We start from the raw sequence: 19,958 nt of genomic DNA, 5'->3' as shown, positions 1-19,958 counted from the left end.
TATGTTTATTTGTAGGCATGTAAGATTTGTAATTATTGCTATGTCTAAACATTGTATCACACCGTCCTGCGTGAATTAAGCTGTGAAATGCATAATTGTGCTGAGAACAATGGCATTCCAATATGCATCACAAAAGTCAATTAATAAGATTCCCTTATTTTAAATCACAAATTTAAGCTTTTACAGTTCCCAAGCCCCTTTTTAAGTCCCATTATTTTGACTCAAAGATTCGCCTTCTAATTGCACTCAACAGTTCTGAGCATGAAGAGGAATTCCTTGAAGGAAACAGAGTCTCAAAAATCTGGAAGGTGAAGGACTTACTTAGCTTAAGATCTATAAACAATCAGGAAAGAATCAACAGTCTGTCAGCACAGGACTGACTTAACAGTGCATCCACAGCTAGATACTATACTCTGTAAGTATGCATGTGTGCACGCGCGCGCACAAACACACACACACACACACACACACACACAACAGTGTTAACTGCTCATCTGAGTGCATCTCCAAAATACATCTTAATGTATTTGAATATAGTAAGAGAAAGGTGAAAAATAATGATAGCATGATCTCTATCAGGTTATAATATATGCAGATATGTTTTCTTTCCTTGAAAAAAAAATCATAAGAAATGGTTTACAAAGGAGAAATTGATTGCAGATCTCAGGGATGGGGTGATGAGAGAAGGGCTTTTGCTTTTGAATTTACTGTCCGTGTATACTTTTTTTATTGTCAGTAGAGGTCATATGGGTGGAGAGTAGGGTTCACTGTCAGATTCTTTGTTTTCTCTGTATTTATAAATGGCATTTATAAATGGTATTTAGTAATGGTATATCATTTGCTCACAAAGAAGGCCATCAAGGCATTGTATCAAATAAAATTTTAAACTTAAAAAAACCTGTTTTTTAAACATGAAAAAGGCAAACAGTCTACAAAATAAACATCTTAGGTATGATAGAGAAAAGGTCATATCTCTTTAATAGAGTTAATGTAAACTGAATTCTGTGATTCTAAGAAATATGAAATCACAGTGATTAAAAAGAAAAAAACAGAGACAACATCGGGCAATTCACAAAACAGAAGAAATTCGGCACACCTGAAATGAATAGTTATCTGGCAGCTACATCTCAAACAAAAAAAGGACAACACAAGACAATATTAAAACATTCACATTCACTAATTAAAATCTTAAACCATAAATGACATAATGCTTTTCCATTAATTATTAGTGCATTACAAGTTTATTTTACTGAGGTAACATCATTTATAACACTACGTGTGTATGTTACCACACCCATCACCAAGGCACCCAAAAGTTTTCCATCAAAGTCCATTCATTGTGCCCCCCTCCCCACATTGCCCTCCCTCCTCTGACAGCCTCAATTCTACAGTCTGGTTTCTAGGATTTGTTACTGGTTTGGTTTTACCTGCTCCTTTGTTTTGTTTTTCTATATCCCACACATAACTGACACCATCTGGCATTTTTTGAGAGGATGCCTAGTGCCTGAGAAATGGAGAAGCCAATAGTGCTCTAGCAGCATGTAGGAGAATGAACTCACATGGAAAGCAATGCAAACACGTGTGACTCTTAGCCATTCCTTGCCTTTGACTCAGTGATTCCACTTCAGGGATTATTGCCCAAATAAGAAAGAGATTTTATAAAGAAATGCAGTGACCATAGAAATAGTCATAACAAAAACTTGTAATAACTTACATGTCCAATGATTAAATAAACAATCATAACTAGAGGTTAAATAAAGGTAAAGCCCCCATGGTGGATAATTATAACTATTGTGTAGTTGCTAGTGATACATAACATATTAGGTATAGTAAAACAACATTTAAATTATTTAGGCAAGATGGTTATAGCTACGCATTTTAATAAACCTAAATTTAAAGGGGAAAGCTGAACAAAAATGGAGCAAAGGTTGTAGCTATATTAGATACCAGCTATGAGTGAATTTTCCCCTTTACCTTCCCCTTTATTTTCCCCTTTATTTTTCCCTTTACTTTAATAAGGGGGGGGGGGCGGGGACAACTCTGAAAAGGGTGCAAGGTGTTTATGAATAGCGATCACACTGCTCTATACTCCTTCAAGAAAAAAAGAAGAGTTTTATCCACCAGCTTATCAGATTCCCAAATATATGTTGAAATTCACATGCTCCCTGGAATAAATGTAATGGCAGAGGCAGCAGTGACCACCTATTACCTTTTGCCACAAGTCAAGCACTGTTCTAAGCATTTTACATATTCACTGTATTGTCAGGACCGCCCTGCAAGACAGAAACTGTCATGACACCCCAAGTCACACAGCCAACAAGAGGTGGAACAGGGCTGGGTCCCAGCAGCCCACGCAAGAGTGCCTGCCACTAAGCACTATATCATGATGCCCCCATTTTAAACTGCAAGGCAAAATCCCAAATGTTTCAAGGCAAGATACAAAGTAAATATAAACAAAATATAAAGTAAAACTTCAAAATATCTTGCCTTTCCCAGGATTTCAATTAAAAGGTATGTAAGCTCATTTGATAAACTGAGAGGCAAGGGAAGATGTCGCCAAAGGCTGGCACTGGGAGATGCCAGGAAACACTGCGATGTGGTGAGTGCTGCCCAAACAAAGGAAATGCACAGAGCACAGTGACCCCCACATGTGAAATTAATTAAAAAAAAAATCACTCTGTGGTGCCACAAAAAAAGCAAAAGGAAAGATAGTGAAACTCAGTCCACAATAAAATGTCAATTGTGTCTGCCAAATTTGCTATTATCACAGGATCTGTTATGGTAAGATTTAGAGTAAGGAAAATCGATGTTTCCAGACACATTCCGAGGGATCACAGAGGTATGTGGCCATCTGGCTGTTAGAACAACCAGAGCTCCTCTTCTCCCCAGACGTGAAGAAAGCGACCCCGGCACTCAGACAGGGCTCTGCAGGACAGATGTCATCAGCCCAACGGGAGGAGTCTGAGCACATCACCTGAACCACCCTCCCGCTCTCCCAGTGTCAATCTCTTCCATGATCTCGAAGGAGCCCTGCCTGATGGAAAAGCCACAGGCTGGGACCATGTGTGCAAGACTGTAGTGGAGGGGCTAGCCGCGGTAACTGGTAAACTCACCAGCCCATAAATGTCATTAAAATAAAGATGCCTCTTCCTCTCTAAAATTGCTTTTGTGTTCACAAGCCCACAGGGGCAGCATGCATCCCCCGCCCTTTTAAATGGATTTTCATTTTTAAATACCCTTTTCCACTTCTTCAGGTGGTTAAATGGAAATCATGCCCTTTAATACTCAGCTGCAGCATAGACTTTCAGAAATCCCTGTCTGAGATCCCACCTCTCCCCCACACCTGACCACGACCTTGCTGACCAACTCTGGGCAGCTCCCATGCATGACCAGCTGCCCCACGCCCAGCTCGCAGTAAAACAGAACGGACACCTAGGAAAGAGGGGGACAGGGGCGAATCCGTGCGCGTTAGAGAGCAGAGGGCAGCAGTCCCTCAGAGTCAGGGCAGGGCAGTGGTCAGTGTCAGAATTCACTTAGCTCTCCAGGCTCAATATCTCCACCTGGAAATGAAGACAATGATAATGCCTAGCTCCTAGGTGATGCGAGGAGCATGAACGAAAAGCACTCAGCACTGCCTCTAGAACTTGGTGAGAACTCAATGGTGTCACCACCCATGTCCTGTTTTTTTCTAGTCCTATACTTTTTACAAGACCAACATGACGATTAATACAAAAACCTTCATGGCAAGAAAATTAAGAACATTACAAAAACAACAACACTGGTAGGTATTAAAACAACACCACCTATAGAAATATCACTTTTCTGGTTTTATACATATTTCCTCTTCATAACTTCTGTTTTTAGCTCCCTCTTTTCCAAATAAATAAATAAGAAAGGCAGGAAGGGTAGGGGGAGAATGGCTTGTTCCACTACCCCAAAATTCACGAGTACTCTAATATAATACTAACACAATGTTAAAACATCATAGGCTTCATTTTAGGAGTGGGAGGATCTGAAAGAATTAACTCTTTAATCCTCTCAACACTTAATATGCTGAGAATAGAAACCCACCTCAATGAAGCATCCCTCAACAAAGATAGCTATAATTAGCAGCCACATGTCATTTTGATGACAGTGTCCAATTTAATTTATAATCTCAATGCAGTCAGTGTTCATTCAAAAATGACGGATGGCTTCAATCCCTCTCAAAGGAAGCAAATCCATGAAAGACTGTGAGAAATGTAAAGACTCCCCCTCAAAAAGCTGATAAGTTTTGGAAGTTTTTAGAAATCCTCAGACACAATGCATTTTTCTTTTTCAGCATCTTTTCAAGATCTGCCTGAAATTTTTTGCAATCAAATGCTGCAAAATGAAAACCACATGAAAGACTGACGTCGGCATTGCTTTCCACCTACTCATCTACACCAAGCAAATTCAAACTTAGAGCCAATTTTTCTCACTATCAAATTTTTTTTTCTGGAATAACCCAAAGCAAGTGTTTTCCAGTAACTATTATATTACTCAAACATGCAAATAAATTTCTCCATATGTGGAGAAATATTTATGTGTATAGACAGACACACAAAAAAATAACAATTGCATCAACTAACAACCTAATTCAATGGCCCATGGCCAAGGCCATGTATTCCATTTTATTCTCCTAACACTCCCAGTTCAGCATAAACTTCTGTACCAGCAGGTATTCAATAGTGACTGATGCTAATAAACTTATGGCACACTTGTCTGTCTAATCTGGCAATGACCTAATTTTGTAGCAGTGCAACCCCATCCTCTTAATCTCATATCCACCTATGGCCTTGCCAATCACTGGAGAACCATTATCTAAAATGTATGTGAAGAGGGCCTCCCTGGTGGCGCAAGGGGTTAAGACACAGCCTATGAAGCTATCCACAGTCACTGCAACATGAGTTCCATCCCCAGCCAGGGAGCTACCCACATGGCGCAGCAGACCTCTCCTGTCATGCCCATTGCTCTCCTCAGCAGTGTATCTCAGTACATCTACCTGTTCTGCTCCCCAATCTGTCTCTGGTGAATCCTCTCCCCCTCCCCCACCTCTGGCTTATACCCCAGTTCTTGTATGCATAAATAAATCTTTAAAAAAACAAAAACAGGGCCTCCCTGGTGGCTCAGCGGTTGAGCGCTGAGTTGTGAAGCTACCCACAGCCTCTGCAGTACCGGTTCGATCCCCGGCTGCTCCCCAGCCACTGCAGGAGGATCCCACATGGCGCGCAGACCTCTCCTGCCGCCCGCTGCTCCCCTCAGCAGTGTACTTCGGTCCTTCTGCCTGCTCTGCTCCCTGCTCTGGCTCTGGTGAATTCTCTCACCCTCCTGCGCTTCTGACTTTACCCAGTGCTTGTAGAAATAAATAAATAAATAAATAAATAAATAAATAAATAAATAAATCTTTAAAAAAAAAAACAAAAACAAAATGTGTGTGAAGAAAAGCACCATAGAGAAGATAAGCAATCACACAATACTTATTTGTGCTTCTCTTCTATGTGTTTTTATGTATCAGTCTCCCTTTCCCACCCCACATTAAATCACATATGCCACAGAACAGAGCAAAAGGCCCATGTCCCAAGTCTCTCACCAACACTGCTAAGTAAGTGATTCCCACTGCAGTTATGTTAAAAGCCATGTTCACCAACATGGACTCTTAAAGTCAAGCCTAAATTGCTCCTCTCTTCCTAAGTCACACCTTCGACAGCAAGTTCCACAAAGAACCTAGCAAAGGAATTCCCAGTCCATTTGTCCCAGGGAGGAAGCCACCAACCTAAGCTGCCCCCAGCCTCAAGAGGCACCTGACATAAAGGGGTGGCTGCACAATATTGTGAATGCTCTAAATGCCAAGGAATTGTTCGCTTAAAAATGGTTATCACGTGTTATGTACATTTCACCTCGCTAAAAAGGAGGAGGAAGAAGAGGAGTAGGAAGGAGTAGTAGGAGCAGCACTTGACTCATTAAGCCATCCCACCCAAAGGGCAGAAAGGGCATAAAATCAGAAGCCTGCAAAGAGCAGCCCTGACACCACCCCAGTGTTCCTGTTCTCCCTGTCTTTGCACACAGATTTGCAAAAGCAAGGAAACAGCTGGAACAGACTGGGTGTTTGGGGCTGCCCATCTAGAGCAGGAAGTTACTTCCTGAGGCTGTGAATGGGCTTCCAGGCTCACAATGCCCCCTTGGAATCCACTGCCAGGACCCCAGTGCCTCTACCTGATGCCTCCATATTCTCCCTGCACCACTCTCCTTCTCCTTTTATTCTCTGCCTTCTGTGAACCTACAGCTAAAGAAAAAACAAGCTTAGTGATGATTTCCACTAATTTATTCTTTAAGAAACAAAGCACCAGTATTTTCAGCTTAGAGATTATGTTAAGGAAGGGAAAATGAGAAAATGTTTTCAAGCATTCAGTGCCAAAATTAAAAATAACCAAAAAATTTTCCTCTTCCCTCTCCACAAATAAGTCATCCCTACTGGCAGTGGTGTCTGGGAACTGCTATGCATAGTATATAGTACACATGGAACCATCTCGGCGTTCATTACAGCCAGCAACTCTCCCAGGCTCTTCCATGAAATCAAACCTGCAACCTCAACCCTATAGGTGAACCTCTGGAAAGCAACAACACTTGGAAGAAGACAAAACAGCCGGTCTACTCCATGGAAAACGTCTTCGTTTCTGCATGTCCACCATCAACACCTTCACTATCTTCACCACTGAGATTTTTTGGCTTTTAGGGGTCAAGGTCAAGGGAAGGTTAGAGATGGGTAGAAAGAAAGAGCTGGCTTTGTGGAGGGGTGCTGGCTGCTTTGAGAGGTCAGGTGGAAGGAGGCTTCCTGGAGTCAGCTCCTGTTCTCCATTCACCTCAGGATACTGATAAGCAGCCCCATATCTTAAGAGGTAATGTTGACAGAGGGCAGGATATGTAGCCAAAAAAAATCTACATGGGAAAATTTTGCAAACTCACCCTCAAGTACACACTTTAAGATAAAGAACATCATAAACAACCAAAGAAAACACTTTGCCAAAGAATCAATTAAGAAACATTAGAATTTCTTGAGTTCTTCAAAAATAACACATTCGCATTGAGCCTCTTCTACCTGCTCAGCCATGTGCCAGGCAATGCACAGGGAGGGCTATGCCACATGAGGCTCCAAACTCAGAGAAAAGAGGGTGGATCCAGAATGTAAGGACCCTGAACCTGTGTAGCTGGACAAGGACATGGCACCACATGGTTCTATGTTGGCTGAGACACCCATCAGATTGCTCTGGGTTCTACGGGTTGCACAAACACAAGGAGCCAAATGGCATGCAGAGGCTGGGCCACACTGCTGCCTGAGCAGGACTGAGAGTACAGGCCAAGATAGGACCTCCTTAGGCCTCGCCCTGAAGTGAAGGCAGCCAGGGCCCAGAGGAAAGCAGTAAACCTGGCAACCACCCCACAACCGGCTTTAAAACCAGAGCTGCTGAACCAGGGACAGCAGAGACCTGGCTGGGCCTGCCCCACAAAGACCAAACTGGGGTGCTTTCCACAGAGCCTGGCAGCACAATGCAATTCTCCTTTCCACCCCCGGGCACAGGAGTGCCAAGGAAGCCGAGAGACAAGGCCAAAGAAATACTCAGATTATTTCTTTATTATAAAAATAAGTTCCCTAATGGATGGAGAGTCAGGTCCTTAATCAAAACATTTGGTTCCCCAGCAGAGAAGCGAGTTAGTGGGTAGATGGACAAAGCAACCAGAAATATTTAACCCACAGCCCCCAGTAGCTCCTCTATGATGGAGGGGCCCCTCACAGTCTCATTGACCCAACATATTCTCTCACCTAACCCCCGACACAACAGGAGGGGCCCCTCACAGTCTCATTGACACAACACTCCTTGTGAAGTACACCCTGTAAGTGTTTTGGGTGTTAAGATGAAGTAAATGAGTAAGAACTAAAATAAATAAGTGAGGTTTACTGTGGAGTAAGATGAGCAGGTGGCAGAATAGGATACAAATGTCTGTTAACAAACAAAAAATACTTTCTCTAGGAAATTCTAAACAACAGGGATGGATTCTAGTCTAGAGTTTAAAGAAGAGGCATCTAATACTTAAAATAATTTGAATGCTCTAAAGGCCTTCCTCATCTTTGAATCCAATGATGCACGTATTTCTTTCTTCCACTGTATGATTAAGGTTTTGATTTTTATGTGAAACAAAGCCCAAGAGAGTTCAAAGAGGACTGTTCGTAAAAATAAAAGCCAAGAGGCATCAATATTAATAAGGCTAAACTGAATAAGATATTTAACAACCTTGGTAAAATTAAAAACAATGACTAATTCAATCCAGACAATTAGGTCAAGCTCAAATTCCAGGAATCCTAAAACTTAGATATAATAAGGCAAGAATTTTGCTCTGCTTCAGTGGTCAAAATAAAGCACCCACTCAAGGGAAACCAGGCCCAATGGGAGCACTGAAGGACCATAGTGGGGACAGGGCGTGTTGGGACACAGAACAAAACAAAATAATAATACAATACCACCTGGGACATGGACAGTGTGTGACAAAGGGAAAAAAGGCAATGCTCACAAAACACCAAATAATCATTCAGCAAACATCTGAGAGACTCTGACAGACTTGACAAAGCCTCTCCTGCTCCAAGGAAGCAAGTGAACAGCTCATCTAAGAGATGATATGACAAACAAAGAGTAACAGAACATAAAATGCCCAGATTGCCTCAGAGATGTGCACAATTGCAAGAAACTGAACAAGGTCAAAGGCCCTTACTTGGGAAGGATATGGAAAGATGTCCTAATGAGTGAATGAAAGAGACCAAATATGAAGACCATATACCAATTCGCTGCCTACATCTTACCAATTCGCTGCCTACATCTCTGGAAATGACCTTTAATAATTTGGAGAGTAGGAAATTCAGTGAAAAGTCACATTCACCCCAGTTCCACTCACTAAGACACACACTTGCAATTTAACAGCATTCATTCAACTCCATAAATGGAATGTAAAAGCACTAGAATCTTGCTGCAGGCCTATGTCCTAGCCTCTGTTCTTGCTCAATATACTCGCCCAACATTAGGAGTATTCAGCTTCTCTGGTTTAAATGTCAAACTGGCATAAAAAAAAGAGAAGTTGAACAAAAGCAAAAATATTCCACTTACTCTAGGACAGAAACATTCACTCAAGGAACCAAGGAGGTGGGAAGCCTCCCTGTCAAAGCTGGTGGTACTGCCTGTACCTACAACAGCAGGCAAAGACACTCACCGGACACACAGGCGTCTTCAGAGACTTCCTTTGCGTTTCCAATAGCATCCCCTGTCATTCAACCATTGGTCTTAAATCAGACAAATGGGTAATTTCTCTGACAGTGTGATTTGATCTTTTTTAATAAGAAATTTTCAAACTAAGTGGTAACTGGCTGAAGATTTTCCAAAACATTACTTTTCTTTTGTAACCCAAATAAGAGAAATCTATCTTTCTATCTCCCTAGGATGATGATATTAGTGTAGCTCAAGTCCTAAAAATTCATTGTCCTGTCCACACTGATAGGCCAAAACAAGCTTTTCACACTTAGTATTCTAACATACTAACGTAACTCAGTTCCTTCTGTATAAAATCAAGGGCAATAGTAATTTTCTGTTTACTCATAATGCCCCAAACTTGAAAAAACTAAAAATCCAGTGTTTTTTACAATTGTATATAAAATGGTTATAGTTTATAGAACTTGGCACTTTCATAAAATGTACAACAAATGTTTAATGTCTCTAAAAAGTAAAATGACTTCTTAAAAAGACAAAAGGCTACCAGTACATTCAACAGTGTCTGATAAATTAAAATACATCTTAGTAATCAGGTTCTCCATGAATATATTTCTAAATCGATGCTCTATAACTGAACACCCAACATTATAATTTCTGCATCACCTCCTAGTATTTTATTATTTTGTTCTTCCTGTATCTTTCAGAATTGTGACAATGTTAACAAATGGTGGCGATCAGAAAAATAGAAGGAAAATGGGTTTTTTTCTGTCTTCCTAATGTAATGAATGAACTATAATTATTTTTTTCCAATATTCTGTGCCCTTTTCCACTTTTGAAAGAGATACAATGCTAGACAAAGCAAAAAAGCTTATTTCTCTGACCACAGACAGAAATGTAGTCTATATAATAAAAGCAACTGATGATTAAATCCTATTTAATTTATAAGAAAATTTTATGATTTTCCACCATTTATTTGTTTCACATAGTGAAAAAAAATCACCTCTTCCTTAGAGCCTGGATTGCAAACCAGGTGTACCCCTGTTGAAAGGCAGTCAAAACAATAACAAGAGAATGGGCTACTTTCTGCCTCTTGTATAAGCTTGTTTGTGGAATTTATTTCTTAAACATTAAAAATAAGGAGTTAATGTGGTGGGGGGGGTTAAATTCCAGCCCTATTGTGTATGCCTTAGAGTTCTTGGAATTCCTTTGCACAGATCTTCACTTGCTCAATAACTGATGTCTTTCCCTTTGTTGTTAATAACATCAGTTTTATTAATGCCCTTTTGCTGAATTAAGAATTGGCTTTAGGTAGTTTCTACAAAAAGCTACTCTATAAATACGTAACTATGGGCCCCTTCACTTAATTTAGTAACCCAAAAGAGAAGCATTTTGTTTTCATGAATACAATGGCAAATATAAAACAAACTAAAGACTCTACCAAGTCAGGAACTCTAGCAAAGACCAGATAACCACAGGGAATGTGTGGTTCAGGTGACTGGTAACTGAATATGGTGGCTGTTTTCAAGCTGAAGAATGAAACAGCCTAGATCTAGGGCAACGGGAAGATGTTGCCCTTCAGAAATACTAGTATCCAGTTCCTTCCTGGTACTACAAGCTATACTCAGACTAGACTAAAAATCAGAGTGCACGCCTCTTAATTTCATCACCTTCAATGTGGCCTGGCAGTGTAGACCAAGGGGCGAAACGGATAGGATGCTATCAGCAGGTTTGTGCTAAGGACAGCTGGGGTATTGTTATCCAAACCTGCTCTCAAAAAAAAAAAAAAAAAAAAAGCCAGGGCTGTTTAAAGAAAAGCCTACCGCTGGATATGTTCCAAAAGCCTCAGGACTCCAATTAGTCAGGTTCAAGTCAAGACAACTAATCCTGGAATTGTCCAACTCTCTTAGAATAGTTTAAAATAGAAAAAAAAGGCTATTGGAAAACATTCCCCAATAGCTTGTCCTTTCCATCTACTGCTTACAAAGTACTTCGAAAGAGTCCCACTCTCTCTTACCAAAAACCAAACTTTAAGATGTCTGTAAAGCAAAACTTGTCGGGAAATACCCAAGGAAACTCCCTTCAGAGATTGCTGTACTCTTTCATGCCCTAGTGGGCTGGGTGGAAACTGTGCCCCAGGATTTAGTCACGCAAATTCAGACTGACATTTTTGTCTTTTCTACATCATCATTCACCCATGTTACAAAACATTCTTCCCTGGAATTTCTTAGGAAAAGTGAGCAGTAATGTTACTTTATGATTACATTCTGAATCTAAACAAATAAAGACAACAAGAGACATTTCAAGTTCACAGCACCCTTTCAAGCTGTGTGGACCATGCTTTACAACCAAGGCTTAGCAGAAGAGTAACCTCACACTCTCCACCCACTGCTCACCTGAAATTTCCTCCCATGAAAGACTGGCTAAGCTGGGAAAGAGGAAGCCCACGTTTTGAATGCAACCGCTTTGGAGGTCTGAACTTTCCTAGTAGGAATAAGATATTGGGGATGTAGTTCTCATTGCTCATGTACTTACTGCCTCTGTCTGTCCCCAAGTCCCTCTGTATTTTCCTGGAAAAGCTTTCCTGGGAACCTGAGAGGATAAGCAAACATTCCGCCAAATGAAAAGCAAGTATCTTCAAAACTGCACCTTAAAGCACATCACGGGAGAATCACGTCCCTCTCCGCACTTACCTGGGAAAGCGTGTGGATTGGGCGACCCTCTCTTAAGGCACTTAGAACAGAGAATATGCACGGTGTAGTGCAGTCCAGGCCACTCCTGAAGCAGCACGTTCAGTTCCTCCACCAAGGGGGTTATGGCTTGCCACGCTGTCCATATATTTGGTAATGATGCATGGCTGGCAATGGACAGAGTGTCTGGCTGCAGGACCCCCTTGGAGGGCCTGTAACTCACCACCACGGGAACTTTCCCTCTGTAGGCAAAGATCTGAAGTTTACCATCCGACCTGTGTACCACATGGCTGTTGATCTGGACACTGTAGCGAGCAAACAACCCGGGTGGGAAAGTAAAGGGAAAACTATATTCAATCTGCAACTGCTCAGCCACAAATGACTGCCCGGCCAGGTTGGTCCCGTTAATCCAGGCCTCTGCGTGGGGCACCTCATTTTGCACGTAGCATGGGAATTTGTACCAGGCCGTGGACCCATTCAAAGGCTTGCCCTTGGGTTTATTGAGGCAGTAACAGAGTCCCATCTTCTCCAGAAGCTCTAGCAGCAGCTGCAAGTCCTGCTGGGCTTGGACATGAGGCTTAAGCAGCAACCGAATGACATGAGCTGGCAAGAGTCCATGAAGCAGGAAGCCTTCCACGTAATGATGGAGCTGGGTGACCCTGAGCAGGTCCTGGCTCGGGGTGGGCAGCCCCGTCAGAGGGGAGCTCTCCCCCTCGCCCTCCGTCTCTCCACTGGCCCCAAGGAGCAGCTTATGCAGCAGCAAGGAAGCATCCCTCTGGAAAAAGACATTGAGGATGTCAATGAGGCGGGTGAGGTTGTGGAAGACATGCTCCTTGAGGGCCGGACTGTCCTCAAAGTAGAGCAGCTTGCCGCTCTCGTGTAGGTAGGACAGGGCACTCTGCAGCCGGTCCTCGGTCAGACCTGCCTGCAGGCCCAAGCGAGCCGAGTCCCACCAGCTTAGCCAAAGCCGTTGTGCCTGCGGTGGCTGGAAATGCAGTTCCTCCAGCACCTGCCAGGATCGAGGCAGCACTCTGTGTAAGTTGGGGAAGATTTCCCGGTGCTCAGCTACAGAGAGCAGTTTGTCCCGAAGGCGCTGTAATTGGCGAGGGTCCCTGCAGCTGACGGGCAACACCGGGGAGAGGATCTGTAGCCGGTGATTGAGCAAGTATTGAAAATGGGCCTTGCGCCGCCGAAGGTTCTTGTCTGAAACACCATAATAAGCTGCATGGGGGCTGGCAGAACGCAGCTCGAAGTCCCGGGCCAGTGCCTCATCCACCACTTGGGCTAGCTGGCTCAGGCCCTCCGCGTCGTGCTTCTCCTGCAGGGCAATCTGGCGGTGAATGTCCAGGCACTTCTCCTCCAGCTCCCGCTCGCCACACAGGTCTGCGTGAGTGCCTACAATGCACACCACAGCATGAGGCACCCGGGCCCCCACCCGATGCAAAAAGGAGCCTACAGTGGTGGGGAAACGGAGGGGTTCATAGGTGGCCAGGTTCACCACCAGCACATACAGGGCCCCAGGAGAGAGGAAGAAGGGCTGGATCACCTCGTAACTTTCATCTCCAGCTAAGTCATACACTATGAAGCGCAGGCCCCGGGAAGCATCTGCCGTCCAGCTAGTCACCTCGATGCCCTTGCTCATGGGAGGAGGGGAGGGTGGGTAGTTCGTCTCCTCATCTCCTCCTCCTTGGTTTCCCTCCACTTTCTCCTCGGTGAGGCAGTGACGGAGCAAGGTCTTCCCTGCAGCCTTATGGCCCATCAGGAGCAGCTTGAGGCGGGGTTGCACTGCAGGCTGGGAATGAGCTAGCTCCTTCTGGTAGGCTGCGATGTAGGGGATCCCCTTCATACAGACCTCATAGGGGGGCTGGATCAGTGGGTTGTCCTTGATCTTCCACAGGCTCACCCGGGAGAGCTGGCCAAAGTTGTCAGGCAGCACTGCGATCTGGTTCCCTTGCAGCACCAGCTCCTCCAGGCCGGTCAGCTCCACAATGGAGTCTGGCAGGTAGCGGATCCGGTTATTATCCAGCCACAGGGTGAGAAGGCGACCCAGACCCGAGATAAGGGATGGCACTGAGGTGAGCTGGTTGCGACTCAGGTAGAGCTCCTCCAGACCAGCCAGGGGCAGCAGCGCATCAGGGAACTCCTCAAAGAGGTTGGAGGAGAGGTTGAGCATTTTGAGCCGCTGCAGGCGGCTAAACTGGGCGGGCAGGGCCTGCAGGCCGTTGTTGTCTAGCATGAGGCTCTCCAGGCTGCCCAGCTCGCAGAAGCCACTGGGCAGGGTGCCCAGCTCAGCCCCACTCAGCCAGAGGATCTTCAGGGCACGCAGAGCACTGATATCCTCGGGTAGACCCCGCAGCCGGTTGCTGGACACGTCCAGCTCCTCCAGGGCCGCCAACTGCAGCAGCTGTCGGGGAAAAGCAGTGAGTTGGTTGTGGTCCACGTCCAGGGTGCGCAGGCGGTAGAGACAGGCGAGGGAGTCAGGCAGGTGCGCCAGCCGGTTAAAGCTGACGTCCAGCTCCTCCAGGTGGGCCAGGGCGCCCAGCTGGGCGGGTAGGGCTGGCAGCTGGTTGTGGCTGAGGTTGAGCTTGCGCAGCTCCCGCAGGGCACTCACCACCTCCGCGCCCAGGGTGGCCAGCCGGTTGTGGCTCACGTCCAGCTCGGTGAGGTGGTGGCCCAGTTCACCCACCGCCGGGGGCAGCCGGACGAAGCGGTTCCTGCGCAGGATCAGGACTCGCAGGCTGCCCAGCGCCGACCCCAGCCCGGCTGGCACCTCTTCCAGGCCGTTGTTTCCCAGGTTCAGCACCTCAATGTCCCCGATGTTGGCCGGGAGCACGAGCTGGGGAGCGTCCGGGGAGCCGGGTTGGTCGGCTCCGGCCCCCGGGCAGCCCCCGGCCGCGCTGAGGGTCAGCTGGCGCAGGTTGCTCCGCAGCTTCCTGGCGCGCAGGGCGGCGTCCCGCCACAGCCTCACCGTCTTCAGGTTCCCGCTGTCCTTCCCAGCCATGGCGGGGCCCCGGGCTGACACCCTCGCGCGGGAGCCCGCAGCTACATGCCACGCTGCGCCCCGGCGGGCGCCAGTCTCCCGGGCCCTCTGGCTCTCCGGGCTCGCCTCCCACCACCCCTCGGCGACCGGCGGCCGTGGGTCCTAGCGCAGCCGGCGGCCGGGCGCCCGCAGTCGGGGGGCGGTGGCGACGCACGCAGCTCCGGGGGGCGCCGAGCACGCGGCGCGGGGGAAGGCGGCGGCGGCCGGCGGGGAGTGCAGCTCGCATTCTCCTTCTTCCCGGGCCATGGGCGCGCCGGGCAGCAGGGCCGCCGCCCGCCGCGCCGCGGAGGATGCCTGCTGCTCCTCCCCCGACTCCGCCCGCCTCGCGGCTCCTCGCTGCGGACTCCGGCCCCGCTAGCCCAGCAGCCGCGGCTCCGCGCCCGGCAGCGCCGTGGCCTCCGCGAGCTCCGCGAGGAGGGCGGCGCCCGGCCCCGCGGCGGGCATGATGCGGGCGCAGGACCCCGCGCAGCCTGGAGAGGGGCGGCGGCGCCTCCTTGTCTCCGCTTCCCCGGCTCCGGCGGGAGCGCGAGCGCCGCGTCCCCGGCGCTGGGAGGGCGCGATCGGGAAGCGGCAGCGCCGCCCGGCGGAGCGGCCCCCACGTGACCGGCGGAGGCGCCGCGTGTTCCCGGCACCGCCCCGGGGGCGGGAGCGCGGGGCCGGCACCGGGTGCGGGACCGGGGCGCCTCGCCAGGTGCGGGTACGCAACGAGGGCGCCTTCGGCTGGGGGCGCCCGGGGAGCTGGTCCCGGCTGCTCTTCCAGGGCTCACGGGCTTACCTGGGTGGGTTCGCCTGAGTCTGGCTCTTTGTTAGCCCCATGCCTCTAAGGATTTCTTTTTCTTCTTCCCGCCGACTTCCCTTATTCATTCTTAACTCCCTCTGCACCCACACTCAGCCTGCACCCCCACCGTGATGGCGTTGGCAACACTCAAAACCCTGGAGCCTGGGTTTCATTGTAGGAGCCTAGGACCGGAGCGTGGCTAAACAAAAGGAAAGCGGGCTGCCATTCATTCATTGGTAAATATTTATTAAGGCCCTACGTTGTGGCACATTTGCTGACACGGACATTCTCCGCTTTGCCTGGGGAAGGCTTTGAGCAGCTCCCGCCAGCCTGGAAGGGGTGAGAATAGGGGCAATGCAAGATATCTTATCTGGTGTGTCCATTTAGCCTCACAACAACCTGGTGAAAGGAATACCAGATCTCCAACTGCACGGTACTTGTTATGCTGCAGATTCAAGAAAATGGCAGCTGTATCTGACAAAATTCACAGTCCAGTGATCAGTATTACGGTTTATTTTTTCCTCTATGAGGAAGTTTCTTTGAGGTCATATCTACACAAATAATTTCTTCAGAATTTACCATAACCTCGAAACCTATTAAATCTCTGGCTATCACCACCACCACTGCCTCCAACTGACTAACAATGAGGCAAGTAGTTTTGCCAGGGCACAAACGAATTTAATGATTAAATGCACCACTTAATGCACATTACGGCTCTCCCCCATTTATGACACTGCTGTCTATTGGAGAAGCACATTGGGGGCAGTTATTTGGGTAGGAATAGTTTGTCTCTTGAAGGAGAGCAATGAACATAGACCTCAGTAATGGTTATTAAGCCCAGACTGGGTCAGTTCTGGAAGGTTTCACAGTACAGGTGAAATGTGTGCACTTTAAGAGAGAGCTGTGTTCATCAAAAGATCTGTGTTCACCTTGAAAGACTTTTTGTGAGATCTAGTTGCACAAGGGTTACTCTAATCCCCATGCCCAAGAAATCATCTAGGCTAAACCTCCCCCCTCCTCCCACAGGAGAAAACAGGCTTAGATAAGATCTTCCCAACCAGCCAACCAGGTAAAGGGCAGACCCAGGTGTGCTAACTTTCCACGTGGAGTTATTCTCCTCCTGCTTCACCTTCAAAGGGGTCTTGAATCAGAGCTCACCTCCATCCTTCTATGCAAATCTGAATTTCTGCCAGGGGAAGCAGACTATAGAAAGCATCTGCGTCCTGCCCGCCTTGAATAGCTAAACTGAAGTCCTAAAGCTGTCTGGATTAGACTTAAATAATCTGTGCTAAATTGTTCTCCTTTAGGGGCCATCACAAAATTATACTTCTATTTTAAATGTCTTTGAAAACTGTTTTTCCTTTGTCAGGAGATAATCTGTAATTTGCTTTATCTGATAGAGAGCTGGCTAGGATCAGGGAACACCCCTTCAGGGGACTCTGGGTCCTTACTAGAGCACCACAGCCTGGTGTAAGTGAGTTTTTGCATTAGTGGTCTAGGGTATGTCTAGGAACAGTTCTCTGTTATATAAAATCTTGTCCTAGAGTCGTCAATGGTCAATATGCAAAAACTCAAAAGTTCAGGTAAGGAAAATGCAATGATGAAATGAAACTCCAGGAAAGGTAATTGAGTCTAGTATGTTCTTTAAACTCAAGCACCAACTTGGTTCTCCTTTTGCCACACCCACACCTTGTGGTGTCATTTCTAGAGGGCCAAGGGACGTGATGAACCTGCCCCCTTGGTCTTCTGGAATATTCTTGGTAGGAAGTTTCCGGATGGGAAGAATCCAGAATTCCCAGTATGAACACCCTCGAGCCTGCTTGGGAAGGGGGGGGGGGGACACTTCATAGTCATTCAGGAGTTGCTAGTATTAGTGTACCTCAGCCGCCAGAGAATGGGTGGAATGTGACTGTCCCCACAATCTCCTTGCTGTGCTGGATGCAGCCCAAGTTAGGATGGAGGCGGGGTTGTCACATTTATTAGTCTAATGTAGCACATTTAAGTATTTAGGCATATAGAGTAGGGGCCTCCATTTGTACTCATGCTCTAGACCCTGATAAAATCAAGAGGCCTTGCCTAGGTTAGGGTTTTCCTTAAAGCTACAAAAACATCAACCTGGAAAAAAATGGACTATAGTTATTGCAAGTTTTCTTGCCTCGGATGTTTATCCAATATCATGAACCTAAACTATAAATTTTCCAAAACCTTTCATTTTTTTTGTTTTTCTTACTCTAAGACTGTTTTCATTTTAGTTTCTGTCGTGTGCTTGCCATTGGCTTCCTCCCAGAGTGCAGACCCTGTGTTAGGGGCCGGGGAGAGCGCATGTGAAGAGGCTGGGTCTTGAGCTAGAACATTAAAAGATGGGGCAAACTAGAGGAAGGAGTTAGAGTCTTTCACTGGACAAGAGTCTTTCATTTAAATGTCTGTCAATAGCAGTCTGAATGGCTCAGGGACAGGGATGCTCCTCTCTCGCCCCTTCCTAAGTCTAGCAACAAGCTCCAAGCAAGCTTTCGTGCCTGGCTTCTTTCACTCTGTCTTCAAAATACTCGACTTTTCTCCATCATGACAGATTTTTCTCTTGACCTTGCTAACCCCCAGATACTGCCTCACTGCTTGATTTCCTTTCCCTGTCAAATACTTTACATTAGTGGTCTAGGGTACGTCTGGTTCCTTGCACTGCTTCCCTCCTTGGACCCAGTATTCTGGCCTCCATCCACACTAAGCCATCAGCATTTCTCTCTAAATGGCCAACTCACCCTTTCTCCTTTCTTGACCTCCCATCGATGAAAATGTTAAACAACTTCCTTTGGGAACTTTCTCTTTTCTTGGCTGGTAGCATGACTGGTTTCTCTTTAAGATCTGGATTTTCAAAACAAACAAACTAGTGCTAAAAAGGCCAGTTATTTCTTTATAGAAATCAAGTTTGTCTTTAGAATAAGTGCTGCCAAATGAACCACTAATGTTGCAAAGACACAGCCACCAATGACGTACATATGCATAGTTTCTTAGGAGAGCATTTAGTCATTATGCTTTTTCCACTTATAGTTGTATGATTCTATTTATATTAAAGATGCATAATTTGGAATATTATGTAAGTACCCTTTTCTACTGAATTGCAATATTATCAACCACAACTTAATCAAGGCTTGATTGTAGCATGACCATGTCCCAGCATGCTCTAGACTGAGGGGTTCCCCAACATAAGGGACATAATACACTTTAAAACCAGGGTGATCCTAGGAAACTAGTACAATTTGTTAACCTTCTTGGCCTTTAAAAAGAAACCATTATCTTGCTTTCTCTGTACCTTCAGGAGTTCAGAAAGCACAGCTGCCCAGCAGAAATTCAGCACTAACTTGCTTGAGCTACTTCAGACTTCCAAAATGGCCGATTTAATTTATTTAACTGCTTGCTTACTTGTCAGAAAAGACATTTTTGGGCTTGAGGTTCTAACTAACTTTGGGGATAGAAACTACCTGTCTAGTCTTGATTCCTTAAAACTTCAGAGCAAATGAGATGCATAGCTGGCTTATAACATTTCATGAGAAGATTCATTTAGTTCTCTCCTTGAAGTCTGGAGGTGTCAAGACTATGCTGCCTTTATCATGAAGAGAGGGAGGGAGCTTTCCACATTTCTCCTTTTTTGCTGTTTCAGATCTCACTAGTATTTTGCTTTATATATACAATAACAAACAATGCTTGATCTTAATCAAGCCCCATCCGTCTTAGCTAAACAGGAAAAGGAAAAGAAAGGGGTAGTTTTCTAAAAGATCTTAGGCTTGTTTCAAAGATTAGAAATAAAGCCTTAAGAATTTACACATAAGACAGTTTAGTCAAAGGGAATCTTTGAGGTCATGTCATTTAAACTCTCCTATTGTGGATGACTGACTGAGGTATTTAGGAAAGACACCAGTAATCACAGCTAACTTGTATTAAAGGTTTTCTATGTGCAGGTGCTGGGCTGCATGCTGCATAGAATGTCACCTAGAATTCCAGAACTTACCCTGGGGCACCAATATTGCACTTAGCCTTCACCAAGTTGAATAGTGGGTTGGATTCCCTTACTCTCCTCCTTTTACCAGTGGAGGAAAATGAAAGCAGGGCTACTGAGTAGCAGAACCCAGATTGAAAATAAGGCTTATGTTTTTGTCAGCATGTTATTTCTCGGGGTGTTAGGCAGA

At 45.9% G+C, this 19,958-nt stretch overlaps 1 protein-coding gene across 1 annotated transcript in view; it reads right to left on the bottom strand.

Annotated features, from left to right (window-relative positions):
* The window catches only part of MFHAS1 (multifunctional ROCO family signaling regulator 1), a gene marked incomplete at its 5' end in the record, with an annotated part of 79,467 nt that extends 64,507 nt beyond the window's left edge, over positions 1-14,960 (bottom strand). The window contains one exon of the mRNA XM_084232186.1: positions 11,963-14,960. Coding sequence (XP_084088312.1) covers positions 11,963-14,960 — 2,998 coding nt within the window. The remainder of the gene's footprint in view (positions 1-11,962) is intronic.
* Positions 14,961-19,958: the final 4,998 nt, after the last annotated feature.

Source organism: Talpa europaea (genome assembly GCF_964194135.1).
Source record: "Talpa europaea genome assembly, chromosome: 4".
NCBI lineage: Eukaryota > Metazoa > Chordata > Mammalia > Eulipotyphla > Talpidae > Talpa > Talpa europaea.
Note: the sequence above shows the minus strand (reverse complement) of the source record. Positions and strands in the feature narration are given on the sequence as shown.